Source organism: Thermobia domestica, chromosome 17 (assembly GCF_964235325.1).
Source record: "Thermobia domestica chromosome 17, izTheDome1.hap1.1, whole genome shotgun sequence".
Classification (NCBI taxonomy): Eukaryota; Metazoa; Arthropoda; class Insecta; order Zygentoma; family Lepismatidae; genus Thermobia; species Thermobia domestica.
The window spans coordinates 138,259,226-138,273,295 of record NC_137470.1 but is presented as its reverse complement, the minus strand read 5'-3'; the positions used below and the strand labels follow the sequence as shown (position 1 = coordinate 138,273,295).

Sequence of the window (14,070 nt, the reverse complement as noted above, 5' to 3'; positions counted from 1 at the left end):
GGTTATATTCTAAAATTTCAACTCATCGGTTGGGATTAGGAATGAGACTCTGGTCTTTGGTCATCTATGGCCATTTTTCCCGTTACGTTTGAAGGATGATTCCCCTTGGCGATCATACTACTCGGGACATTGGGACGGAACAAAACGGCCTTGGACTATTATGTGAGATATCATCCGGATTTAGCTGGTGCGAATGAGGAAAACTGAGGAAAATCTCTCAGGATGGCAAGGCTGATAAAGCTTCTGCACTTTTCCGACCGAGTACTCCCACCGGGAATGAACCCGGGACCGCTTGCACCAAAGGCGAGAGCATTAGCGACTACGCTTCACAGTCATCGTATCGGTTGTTCAAAGCTGGTTTAAGTATAAGCATGAAAGAAAGCAGGACGAGATGGCGAAAAGTGCAAAAACGATAACTCAGACAGTATCTACGTTTTCTGTTTTATTTGATAGCCATTCTGTCGAGTATTTTCAAAACTATATGACGTCTAAGCAGTTCTCTCATCTGTTACCTATGTAATCGTAAATGTCTGCATACGGAGTATACCGCGTAATGTTAGTGACATGAATAGAGAGAAAGAAGAATCCGAATCAGCATGGGTTTGTTGGACCTTCATTTAGCAGCTACATTTTCCGAAAAGTATTCTGCGGACTTGTGTAAATCTTATCTCTGAAATTATAATCGTCAGTCGAATGAAACACTGCAAAAGCCAGTGAAAAGAAAAGCGTATGCATATCTTAATACTCTTCTTGGTAAACGCATTTTTTTTTTTTTTTTTGGAACTGACAGATGCCTCTATAAAGAATTCTTATGGTTGTGAGTGCAGCTAATGCTCTATGCTCTTCATTATTTTTTTTTTAAATCTAATCTAGCGTTCCTCAAACTATGGTCCTCGAGCTCTGCCATTGTGATCATCGTAGACATTCGTCTAAAAATACAGAAAAATAAAACTTTAGTGAATTCATATCATACGAAATAGTTATGAATTTCAAAGTGGCGTAGATTACCAGACACAACTTATAGAGATGTGTTACTTTACAATATTATTGTTATTCTTTTTTTAAATAAACTTGTCTACTAACAATATAAAATTAAGGGAGTTTTAATTATTACAATTTTAGAAACGTAAGTGTATTGGTATATGCTCAAACATAAAAATTGATAACTTTCCCTTGGTAGGGGACGAGAGTAGCCGGAACATAGAACATTGTGAGTATGAAGAGTTACAGTCGTTGTCTTCACTCTTTTTTTGAATTCCTGGAACACTGCTTGATCGCTTGGAAACAAGTTAGGGCTGTAGACTGGATGGTTTAATGTTCGTGGTATGGAGCCTGACGTTATCATGAAAGAGGATAACATCCCTCGTTAGGAGGCCACACCTTTTGGCCCTGGTCTTCCGAACGATCCAAGAGTAACCATTATTTATCGGTCGGCATAGACATATTTCACCTCAACAGTTCTTTTAGTATATGTCTGTTGGCGATAGAAGAAAAGTCATTTTACTGCCCGTAAATTGCTTTTATCGATGTTAATTGGATGGTTAAAACTAGAAAATAATGGCTATATAATGTGTTGGTGCAAAAATCATCACCTGGTGGGTTTTGTGTGTGATATTTAATAATGCCAGTGATAGGGAATCCCCACTCAGAAACCAGTCAGTGATTTTTGTTCTAATGAATGCTATGATTTCGCGTGTTTACTGTACGTTGAACTCACTTAGATACATGAAGTAATTTTAGAGGTGGTAGGGTACTTCAAATGTTTGGAAATACAACTTTTTGCAAGCTGTAGACCTTAAAAAGGCCTAAACGAATGTTGTTGGTTAGGATTTCTTCTCTTAGCTTTTGTGTACTGATTTTGTATGAGTCATTTTTGTGTCTATCCGGTGTGTAGTCTTAGGAATATTTGTAGGATATTTCAACGAAAAGTTGACTATTATTTTTCGTGTTAGTGAAATAATTTTCCATAATTCGCAGCATATTCTGACGATCCGCCTTTCTTGACAAGTAGTCCCATTCCTCACCCCCAGCTTGCTCGCAGACCTCTTAGATCTCCGTTCTCCCAGCTGGAAGGTAAGGATATCAAAAAGATGCTGTGCACACCTAACTGGCGACTAACATAACTGTACTCTTTACTTAGAATATTTGCTGGGAAGTGGTTGTATCTTGCTTCGTCTTTTCACAATAACTCATTATTTTCTGTCCATTTCATGTGTCAAGTAGCTTTTGTGTACGTGGCTGTTGAAAACATATGTATAATACACATTTGTAACAAGTATTAACGCGTGTAACAGCTCCTTGAAAAACGCACTGTAGATGTAGCGAAAACTTGAGTCTATTGCATTTTTAACAGTTAGCTTGAGAAATTTGGTTATTTAAAATTGTTGTTCTTCTGAGGCACTAGATAGAAGTCATTCAAAGTAAAAAAACTCCGGACAGAAAGTAGTGTTTCAAGTTTGGGATGATAGGGCTTAAAACAGAGTTTCTCAAGCTGTGGTTCTCGAGTTCTAGATTGAACTGTAGTTTCAAAAAGATGGAAAAAATAGTTCAAACGAATTGCGTATCACACATTATAGCTGGGAATCTAAGATAGGTATAGCTTATACAGATATGTGATACAATTTCTATTAAGTTCTAATACAGGTTTCATACTGGCATTGAAAGTCATGGAAATAAAAACAAATCAGGGAAATAAAAATGAGGCAGAAAAATTCAGGGAAATTAAAATGAGTCAGAAAAAGTCGGAGGAATTAAAATGAGTCGGGAAAAGTCAGGGAAATTACTATATATCGCAGAGTCAAATATGTTTTTTTTTCTTTCTTTCTTTTCACATGTCCGCAGTTATGAAGAACACCTCAAAAAACCAAACAGATTCAAAAATACAATAAGAAAATAGCTGAAGAAATTTTTAGAAATGAAGCTTGAAGAGCGTCGCAAGGTGATAAAACTTCAAGGTTTGAAAGAACAAATAAGAAAAAAAAAAAAAAAAAATCAGATGTTACCAGAAAACAAAAAGTTAAGTTTGTTGAGTGTAGATAACGAGAGATAGACCAAAGTATGATACGTGTTTACTTGTTTGAGTGTATTTAGAATACAGAAATATTAAAGATATCGCTTGTGTATGACTATTGTTTGGTATCCAAACGCAAGAAGTTAAACTTATAATAAATATGTACAGGAAGAAAGTGAGCGTATACTGTATTAAAAAAAATAAAATAAAAGGGGGAACATTGGACAGCTGTAAGGATGATAAAAGGTAGATTAAATGAAAGATATGGCTCACCACACTAAATTTTCTCGCTCTAATTTCTTAGACCAAATCATGTTAAGGTGCAGTTAGTACTGAAGCATTTATTTTTGAAACACAAAATCGTGTTCTCGAAAAACTTCTTGCGAAGAAAACTCAACTCCAAAAGTAAACTACCTTTTGTGGATGTCTTAATAATAAATAACTTTCATATGTTAGAGTTATTTATGGAACATTTGAGATATCAACAAAATCGCCGAGAGTCGTATTTGAGGAAATAGGAAAAAAAAAAAAAAAAAGAGAGAGAGAGAGAGAGAAAAGCTTATAATTATTTTCGTGACAGGTGATTTGCGCATCAGTATAGTCATTAACACGTTAAATGCTGCGTGAGACCACATTGGTCTCACATAAAATGTTTCCTTATGGCCACGTGGTGCCAGGTTCGTCTCAAATAGTCTTGTTAGCTTATGACTTGTGGTGACTTACTTATCTCACATTTCACATTAAAACCTATTGCAGTGTATAAGAGTCGGCTTGGTAGTAAGAGAAACAGACTTGGCCTGTGGAATTGTAAGTACAACGTGATTTTACATGGCTCCAGCCAAAGTGGCAGAAATAGAAGGTCTTTGAATGAAACCCATGGTTAAAAGTTTAATTTCATGTTAATCTAACTAGTTGTTGTATATTTCGTTATTTGAATACCATTTATAATATTTATTTTAAAAACCACATTACCCAAAGGTCTAATATATTTTTAAAGTAATTCAAAACTGAGGCGGAACAACAGTCACGTGGAGTGAAAATACAACAAAGCGTGCAGAAGTTGACACTATACTAAACTTGTTACTAACTTATGCGTTCGCATTTTCCTGGGAAAAAATATCCGGACACAATCGACTAAAATTTGCGTGGTGACATGTTGGTCTCACTAAAACTAACTCTTTGGCCTATGGAAGCCGGAGGTTCAATGCCGCGTTCACAAAAGCTCTCCACTGACTTCTATCCTTAGCTAACTGCATCCAGTTTCTAATGTTGGTCTCACACAGCCACTAAACCTATTCCGTGCGGCAGTCTATCTGGGACTGTCGTGTCGCCACAAGGAAGTGTCAGTACTACATAGTATCGATAATACAGAATTACATAAAAATAAGTAAATTATTACTTAGAAGGACATACAGAAACAAAAAATTAAGAAAACATATTTTGGCCATAGAAGATGTTTTTGTTGCGATATAGGTGACAATCTATCAGGGTGGAAAAAAATCATGATATTTTTTTAAAAAAATCATTTTTGTTGATTTTTTTGATTTAAATCAAATCTTTTTGCTCGTAAATTACAAGTTCCGAACTGAAGAAAAGGCATTAGGAATTAGTATTAAATGCTAATTATGCCATTTAAGTGAAAGTATTATGGTTGAATTTTGAATTAATCTCCAAATGTTAACCTATATCAATCCCAAACAATGTTTCTTAACCCTTTTAAATTATGGCTTTTAAAAAGGTAAATTATAGACTTTCAGTCAAGCAGCTACATCATCATCCCTATTTATCCTAGGATCATGGTTCGTAACTCATTCTCTTCAGAATAGAACAGCCTTTGAAACGGTAACATTCACATTTCCCTATCATGTCACTGAAGTGGGAAATTTTGAGGGAAAATAGGATTTTTCTAATTTTTTTTTTTTTTTTTCAAATTTTGATCCCCTCTAGACTCCCTTGTGTTAACGCACATATCTCAAAATCAACTGGGAAATACTAAGGGGTGTACTAAATGTGTACATAAAATTTCAAGCTATCTTGAACAGTAACGGCGGGGAAAATATTTAACAATGAGCTAACAACATCCCCACAATGCCACAGATAACCCTCATGTAATATAAAAATCTCCTCAGATATCCCTATTTATTCTAGGGTCGTTATTTGTACATTATTCTTTTCGTACCATTCAAATATCTTCATTCTGTATCTGGGGCGAAAAAAATCACGAAAAAAGGGATTTTCTGTTAAAAATATCCTTTTTTACTTTTTATCCCTCTGGACCAACCCCTGTTTTAAGGAAGAGATCTGAAACACTGAAAAATACTAAGGGGTGCATTGAATAAATGTGCAAAATTTCATTCTTCTAGGTGCAAAAGTAAGCCCGCGAAAAATAATATTCCGCATAAAACAGGATCTCAGGTAACAGTTTTCTGAAACATCCCTATTTATCCTAGGATCATGGTTCGTACATCATTCTCTCCAGAATAGAACAGTCTTTCAAACGGTACAAATCGTATGTTTCCATATGAATCGCGAAAAAAAGCTATTTTGTTAAATATATATATATATATATATATATATATATATATATATATATATATATATATATATATATATATATATATTACATTTTCCCCTCTGGACCACCCTGTTTTCACGCAGAGATCTGAAAAATACTAAGGGGTGCACTAAACGAAAAAATAAGAATAATAGGCATAACAAAAAATATCTTTTTAAATTTATGATATCACGCACTATGTCTCGACTCAGAAAGGTGTAAAAGCATATGTAACATGTTCTACAATGCCTCCAGTCTTGAATAAAAAAACGAAGTAAAAAGGTTATTGGTACTTTTTTATTCGAATAATGAAGATTCAATTTTTAATAGAATAAAAATAGATAATATAATTTAAAAGGTTAAGCATTAAGGAAAAAAGTATAGCAACGTTTATCAAAATGACATTTTTTTTTTCACAAAAGTTACTGATATTTGATAGGGGCATATTTTTTAAAAAAATGGAACTAGCTTGAGGTACGAAATACATAAATTTCGCCTAAAGCTATAAATCTTTAAAAAAATCTGAGAAGGGATAGGACCACTCTAAATACGCCCTATTATCTGGGAACAAACAAGCTGACGCGCACACAAAAGAATTTTCGTCTTAAATGTCGATGGTGATTTCCCCGTTGCAACAGTTAACGATTTAAAAATCCAAACCCATTGTTACGAAGAGAAGAAACCAGGATTGCTCAGTTATCCGTTCAAAACGGGATTTTCCCTAATCATCCTGAGCATGACACTTGTTTTCATATTATGTTGTACATACTGTACATTTGAGTCTCATGATATTATGATTATTAACTTCCGTAACCAAAATAACAGAACAGAAACGGGATTTTACTTATTTTCACTTTATTTTATTTTGGAATTTGATTTAAATCAACGATTTTTATTAAAAAAATCAAGTGATTTAAATCTCTACCCTGCAATCTATTAATGAAATATGAACAAGGTTACGTGAGTCGTTTTTTGAGAAAATCCTGTGAGAACTCACCACCAAGAATAAACTACCCTTTGTGGATTTTTTCGAGACAATGAGTTATATGCCGTATTGTCAAGTTATTAATGGAATATTTATTCATGAAGCATGAACAAAATTATTATTATTATTATTATTAAAGAAAATTGTTCGCGAAAAACTCAGCCGCAAGAATAAACTACACCTTCTGGATTTTTTCTAGATAAAACTACTGATGCCGTATTATAGAATGTTAGTGGAACATTGATTTATGAACTCGGAACAAAATCGTTAGAGCCGTCTTCGAGAAAATCGTCGATTTTGATTTCAGTCCTTTAGTAAAGTACTCCTAAAGTCTCTAAGAAATCTTTTTTAAAACGTTAGTTTTATATTTGGTCTCGATATATTGAATGGTATGGCTTCTAGGGGAGTGAACACTTTTCATCGGGACGGTCGGTCGAACCGAGATCCAAAAATCCATTTTTCGGCATGTTAGGGCCAAAAAATGTGTAAATCGGCAGAAATTTCGAATTAGATTTTTTGAGGATCACTATATTTTTTTCCTATCGACGCTCGAAAAGAAACCATTTGTTTTCTAAACCTAACCAATATTGATACTGTGTAGCTGTGTCTCGGGTCAGGAGAAACTTCTTAGTCATGGAAATTAAGGAAGTCAGGGAAATCAGTATCAGAATTTCAGCTGAACCCTGTAATATCTTACATAGGTGTATTTGTTAGCCGTTAATTATTAGAAAAACAAGAAAGTATTTTCTATTGATACCGATATAAAATTAAGGTTAATTTTAATTAATACTAATTTAAAATACTGATACATGCTCAAGACATTAAAAAGAATGATAAAATTGCTCTCGAAGGGGAACAGGAGTAGGATAGTCCATAGAGCTTCTAACTAACAACTGTAGTCCTCACTTGAAGAAAGTTTGAGAAACGCTGGCCTTATAGAAAGTATTATTTATAGTTTTGGACTGTCATGTGCTGTATTAAATTTGAGATATACATTTGCTTGTATCTTAGATAATATAGATCATAAAGAAGAAACCGTTGAATAAATCATACTAAAACATTACTTAATGATGTACAAATAGTCTTTCTTAAGTTTTCCGTTCCTTATTAAGATAATTAATTAAATAATAGCTTTAAAGTGAAAAGAAAAATGTATATAAAAATAATGAAACACATAATCTATTACTAGATCCACACAAAAAAATAATAATAAAATAAAATAAAAATAAAAATAAAAAAATAAAAAAAAATAAATAATATATGAAAAAAAAATTAAACTGTTTAACCAGAAGTAGTATCAGGCGGGTCAACTGTAGTGCTCAGTTGATACCCGGATATACCATACCCTCCCTCTTGACCAGAAGTGCTGATATATATAGGTAGGGTTAAACTACATAACTGCCTTAACCCTTATCCGGGCAAGCTATTTTTGTAACGTAGACGGCAACTGGGATACTCGATATGTTCATGACTTTAACTTCGACCAAAGGTAGAAGAATTCAGAATGTTATATCATCGAAATATTTATGGTTATTGAGAAATTCGAAAAACAATATGAAGCTACTGGGCCTGGGAGGCCTCGCTTGCCCGGATAAGGGTTAAAGTTGATATATATAAAAAATCAGCTTTAAGGTAGTTATGTAGTTTAACCCTATGTACACCAAGATGGGTTAGAAATTGTACACACTTTTATCACGATAAGAATTATTATGGATGTTTCTTTAGTATCATATCATAAGTCAGGTTTTGCGTCAAAAATAATGTAATTTATATTTTCTGTAATTCAGTACTTTTGATTTCTAGAAATTAACTCAAAATTAAAAAAAAAAAAAAAAAAAAAGTTTCGTGGTGGACATAAAGTACCCTCCCTTGGTGTATCGTGTTACCATAATGTGCAAGAGGTAATATTTCCACTTATATTAAAGATTCAGACACCAGGCGTCGTTACGGGCATAGCTGAAGCATATCGTTGTACACCTATACGAAAGAAACCCTGCTGATTTTAGAATGATGATATTAAAAGTGGAAACCCTATGTATACCAAGGGGTTACGCGTAACATAACACACCAAGGGAGGGTTAAAAAATGTCCATCACATAAATCATTATTTTCTATCCCAGAAAATGTAATATTCTTCTCTATTTTGTACTAATTATAAACTAAGACAACTGAAGGCACAAAATAAAGAACATTACATTTTCTGAGTCAGAAAATAATGAATTATGTCGTGCACATTTTTTAACCCTCCGTTGGTGTGCGGTGTTACCTGTAATCGCATGGTGTACGTAGGGTTAAAGCTGTCCGAGTGTTAAGAAAAAGAGTGACTTTATCTCTTTATTCCTTCAATATTTTGCTAATTATTTCTGAGTAATTATATCGATATTAAAAGAAAACTAGTCTACACAGGAATTGTGCGTACGTGTTACACAATATTTTAATATTAATCAAGAATTAATTAGATATAAGCAAGTTCATATCCCAACTTTGTGTTATTTTTCTTGTAACCTTATGGATGGATATATTTAGAAATAGTTTAGTTTAATTCTCCATTCTCAAATTAATTAAAAAGCGCAAGAAATTCATGCAAACGTGAGCAATTATATAATTACCATCAGTGGTGCTTAAAATTATGTAAGCGGATGAGAGGATGATTCAAACAAAAAATTGGATACTTGCCTATATATCCTCCCGTGGGAAGATTAAATATTCTCCAGACATATTGAAACAACAAGCTAGTTCCGTCTTTAGTGCTAAAGTAACAAAGATGAAAAGGGGATGGGAATAGGAATACATACAACCAAATGAAAGTAACGCAAAAAATGGGTATTGAAAAGGAAGAACAGAGCACAGTGGAAGAAAGAAAGAGTTGACTTCGAAAGGAGCGTGGTGTGTATGCTAGGTCAATGTTGCCAGAACCAAAATACAGATCAAAGGTAGATAGCCATATTTAACAATGTTGCTAGAATCCAGATTTAAAGGCAGTTTATATGTATGAATTAAAAAATGTTCCGTAATCTACAGTTTTTTTTTTTTTTATTTTTATTTTTCTGAACGTATCACATCTCTTATTGTGATTCTTTTCTTTTTTGTTGTCTAATGTGTTCTATAATTCGGATGTTAATATTCCGTTTGGTTTGACCTATGTATGTAAGTCACATCCTCAATGAGCACGATAAATACCTAACTTAGTTTGAGGATCGTTCACAAAGTTTTGTTGATCCACTAAATAAGTCAGGTATTTATCATGCTCAGTGTGAATGTGACTCTTAAATACATAGGACAAACCAAATGCAATATTAACACACATTAAACAATCCACAAAAAGTAAGAAGCGGGTATGTCGGGATTGCCACTTCACCTAAAACAGTATACACGTAAAATAGAACAGCTTAATGTGATAGGTTCGGGTGGAAGGGGGAGATAAAAGAATATTTTTTTATTCATAAATATAAACCACCTTTAAATCTGGATACTGGTAATATAAAATCTTGGTACCTACCTTTAATTTGTATTTTGGATCTGGTAACAGTGACGTAGCATAGACACCACACTCTTACAAACTCTGTTTCTTCCACTGTGCCCCGCTCGTTGTGTTTAGTACCCATAATTTGTTATATTCATTTGGTAGTATGTATTCCTGTTCCCATACCGTATTTTTCTTGCTGATTTTTACCCTTGTTACCTTAGGCTAGTCAGAGGCTAAGGCTAGTCAATGTATAAATCGAAAAACATTTATTTTACACGTTGGAACGAGCTTCGTACAAACGATCTTTCAAATTATGAATGCACAGCGGGGATGTTCTTTACCGTTCTTGCCTCCCTATGAAGGACAGGATTTACAATTAACGTGGGCTCCGAAGCGCGAATTGGGACTTGAATCTGATATAACTGGGTTGTCCGCAGGCCACCATCCAAGATCAACTCTTAGAGTACAGCGTAGCCAGAAAGTCTCTTTACTCCTGCACTTAATTTCACCCTTGCACTAATAATACTTAACTGTTTCTGGTCTACTTGCAGGGTGAGCGCATCACTGACGCTCTAAGTTTTCTACACACGTTTTCTTTCGGTTGATGGGACGACCAGAATGAGGATCATACAAAACACTTCCCAGGCGAAAAGCTTTCTTTCATCTAATCAAAGTCTGACGAATTGGTGACTCCTTACCAAACCGTTCGCGAAACTTATCCATCATGTGTGGCGTATTTTTGTTGTTGGGCTTCTGTTCATGGACCCACACAAGCGCTCCTCGAAAGTGAAGACATTGATATCTGCCATTGTTGTTCACCAAACACAGAAAGGCGAGACAATGAACTGGTCAACGCACAGACTTTATTCTCCTCCCTTGGCGAGAAGTCGTGTGACACTTACGCGGCAATTCACGTGAAGATCAATGTTGCCATATTAATAATCAGGGTGGGAGGTTCAAATCTTAAATACGTTAACTTCTTTCATTGTTACACGCATTTAGTTCATATGTAAAGGGATTTTCTGGCTACCCTGTACTACACTATTTAGTCTCCAGGAGAGTTGAATTACAGGACCACTGCTAAAGGGCTTATTGCACCATATTTGATTGTGATCTCTGATGGCGTTTCCTACAGTGTCTCATAATAAAAGAATAACTTCTATTCCCGACTTACTGTAGTCTAGGTATCTAAGGCTGAAATAAGTCATAGTTAGAGACCGGATGTTTAGCCATTAAAAACCTGGAAAATAGGCCCTAAAATGTAACTCGTAATAATGAAGATAAATAATCAATACAATTAAAAAAAATAGATTCAAGTCATAGATAATGTTCAAAAAATATAGAAACATACCTGTTTGTTAACATCTTTTACTGAATATATAAAAACGAAGCTTGATACCCATTCCATTGTAATGTACCACATGCTTGTGTTTACAAGTGTGTGTGAGTGTGTTATTTATATTATATAAATTATATATTTTTCCAATGAAGACTTATTTTGAAGAAAATGCACAGAATAGGCAACATTAGGCACTAAAGCAATTATTTAGGCAAAATAAAATTGGCCTAAATCGAAACTATAACCCTCCATATAAACTTTAAAACGTTATTTCTTATTGTATCTTTAATATTAAAGAATAGGCGTTTTGCCTAACATCCGGTCGCTAGTCATAATAGTTTCTTGATGGTGTCGTTCATTTTTCGCGTTAGATTCATTTTGCAGATTGAGACGATTCTTTAGTGTTTGAGATGACGCTTAAAATGTTTCGGTATTTATCTAATATAAATAAAATATAGTTTGTTTGTGTGTTTGTCTGCGGCCTCGGGACCAGACGAGTGGATCGAGAGCTACCAAATTTTGGTCACAGGTACCTTGGTCCAAGCCCGAAACCATGGCGAAGCGTTTTTTTTTTTTTTTTTTTTTTTTCACAATTTGAACCAGGGGTCTCATGTCAATCATTTGCCGGGACATGTAAAATTAGTAGAAAATGACCGATATTAGTGTCAAATTCATAGTTTTCGCGGTTGATGAGATAAATGGTGAAACTTTGATCGCATTAACTTCCAAATTCACCCTATTCGTTTCCGGGGAAGATACCGAGACATGTAAAATTAATCCAAAATGACCGATATTAGTGTCAGATCCATAGTTTTCGCGGTCGCTGCGAAGAATGCGTATTTTCAGCTAGATTTTAACAAAATTATGAATTTTAAGGAAAACAATTTTATGAAAAATACGCTTTGAGTCTTGTGAAGTTCACATTAATTTATTTTCTACCTTAATCACTAAATGTCTCAATGGAGGGCCAATGTAAACAATACAGCTCATAAAGGAACGTTAACTATATAGTTATTGGTAACACTTAATTTTTCATGATGCGAAAGCTACTCTAGTTTTAAAGCGAAGTGAGTACGTTCGGAAAAATCAACCATTAGGTGGTGCACATAAGTTCAAAAGTAAGTTTGAGTTTTAGTGTGTCCTGGACCTGCCATTGTCCGGTCTCAACAAAAATATCGACGGAAGAAAAAAAAAAGAAAGAAAAGTTATTCTGGTATACAGTGAAAATCGAAGGAGGTTATACACATTTCGAGGTTATCAGGACAAAACGGCGTATATATCGAACCTTCAATTCATTGTTCTCTTTTCCTGTTTTTATTATTACTAGTTGAACCTGCGCTGTCTACTCAGCGCATCGTTCTGTTATGACCATGAATCTCCTTCCCATTGTGCATGCTTCCTTACACAAGTAAAGGATAGGAGACTCACAAAGGAAGTGAATTGCTATGTATAGATGTTGGAGTGAGTTTGTAGCAAATTCGTAGAAGTAACACGATATCAAGTGGAAATATTTTTTTTTCTAATAAATCTATATCCGTCCGAGTACCTCTCACTGCGTCTCTTGAGGCCTTTGAAGTTACCAGTATGTAATGGGTTTTGCCATTCAAATTTAAGCAAAGCGCGTGCAACATCTGTCAACCCGCCATACGTAACTTCTCTACTGGTTGCCTAACTCCATAGTTTCGGCCTGCAACAATGTGTTGGGTTCAAAACGGCCCCTAAAATGTTGAATAGAACAATAACGACACGGTTTCTGAAAATTTGAATGTGAACTGGACAATCTACACAAAATTAAAAAAAAAAAAAAAAAGTTTGTGGAAATTTGTGAGAGGCTGGCAACGCTGTTACGTGTCGTACACAGGAAAAAATATTTTCACGAGCACGCCAGACATTGGGTACAATCATGTAAGAAAATGAAGGGCGAAAGTTCAATACCAAGTTCCGAACGTGTTTCCTACGAGAATCGCTCTGTACAAGTTTTTTCGACATTTTGGTCTACTCGAACGTTGGCAGCCTTAGCGACGCCCGTAATTGTTACAGAGATATAACTCATACCTCGCTGGAAATCTTATGGGACCCAGGTTTTAACGACGTATCTTTTGTGTCCCCCGTGCCCAAGCCGTAAAAAAAAAAAAAAAAAAAAGTCAAAGTTTGTGGGACTAGGGCAACACTGTTATTTGTCGTACGCAGGAAACAATAGTTCTCACATATACGCCAGACATTAGTGACCATTGTACAAAAAATGAAGGGCGTATAACAAAGGAGCAAAAAACTACGGAACATCATACCTACGTGAACCATCCTGCATATTTTTCGATGGCAGCCCTTGCGACGTCCCTAATTGTCACAGAGATATGAGTTATACCTCATTTAAAGCACAATGAATATGATTTCAACAAGGTAACTTTGGTGCCCTCCTTGTGTACGACAAATAATAGTGTTGCCATAGCCGCACAAACTTTGAAAAAGTTTTTTCCTCGACTTTTTGACTTTCTCCTTCTTTTAGGGGTTGGTCATGAGTGGCACAAAAGTTACCTCATTGGAATCTGTCAGCTGTGCTTTCCAACGAGATATGTCTTATATCTCTGGGACAATTAGGAACAAGTTTTCCCCCTCCCAATTCTGAGGGGAAGGGAAACTAAGCGAAATTTTCCCCTCTCCCCTTTCGCTGTGGGACTCCCTATGTAACAGAAATGCATACCGTTTGAAAGTTTCG

At 34.9% G+C, this 14,070-nt stretch overlaps 1 protein-coding gene across 2 annotated transcripts in view; it reads left to right on the top strand.

Moving 5' to 3' along the window:
* LOC145674368 (pyrimidodiazepine synthase-like) overlaps positions 1 to 14,070 on the top strand; it is a 61,816-nt gene that overhangs the window by 8,710 nt on the left and 39,036 nt on the right. Inside the window, exon 2 of one of the 2 annotated variants that reach the window (XM_081744335.1) lies at positions 1,978 to 2,073. The exons of the other annotated variant lie outside the window; for it this stretch is intronic. Within the exon in view, the coding sequence (XP_081600461.1) occupies positions 1,978 to 2,073 (96 nt within the window). The remainder of the gene's footprint in view (positions 1 to 1,977; positions 2,074 to 14,070) is intronic. 2 annotated transcript variants of the gene reach the window in all.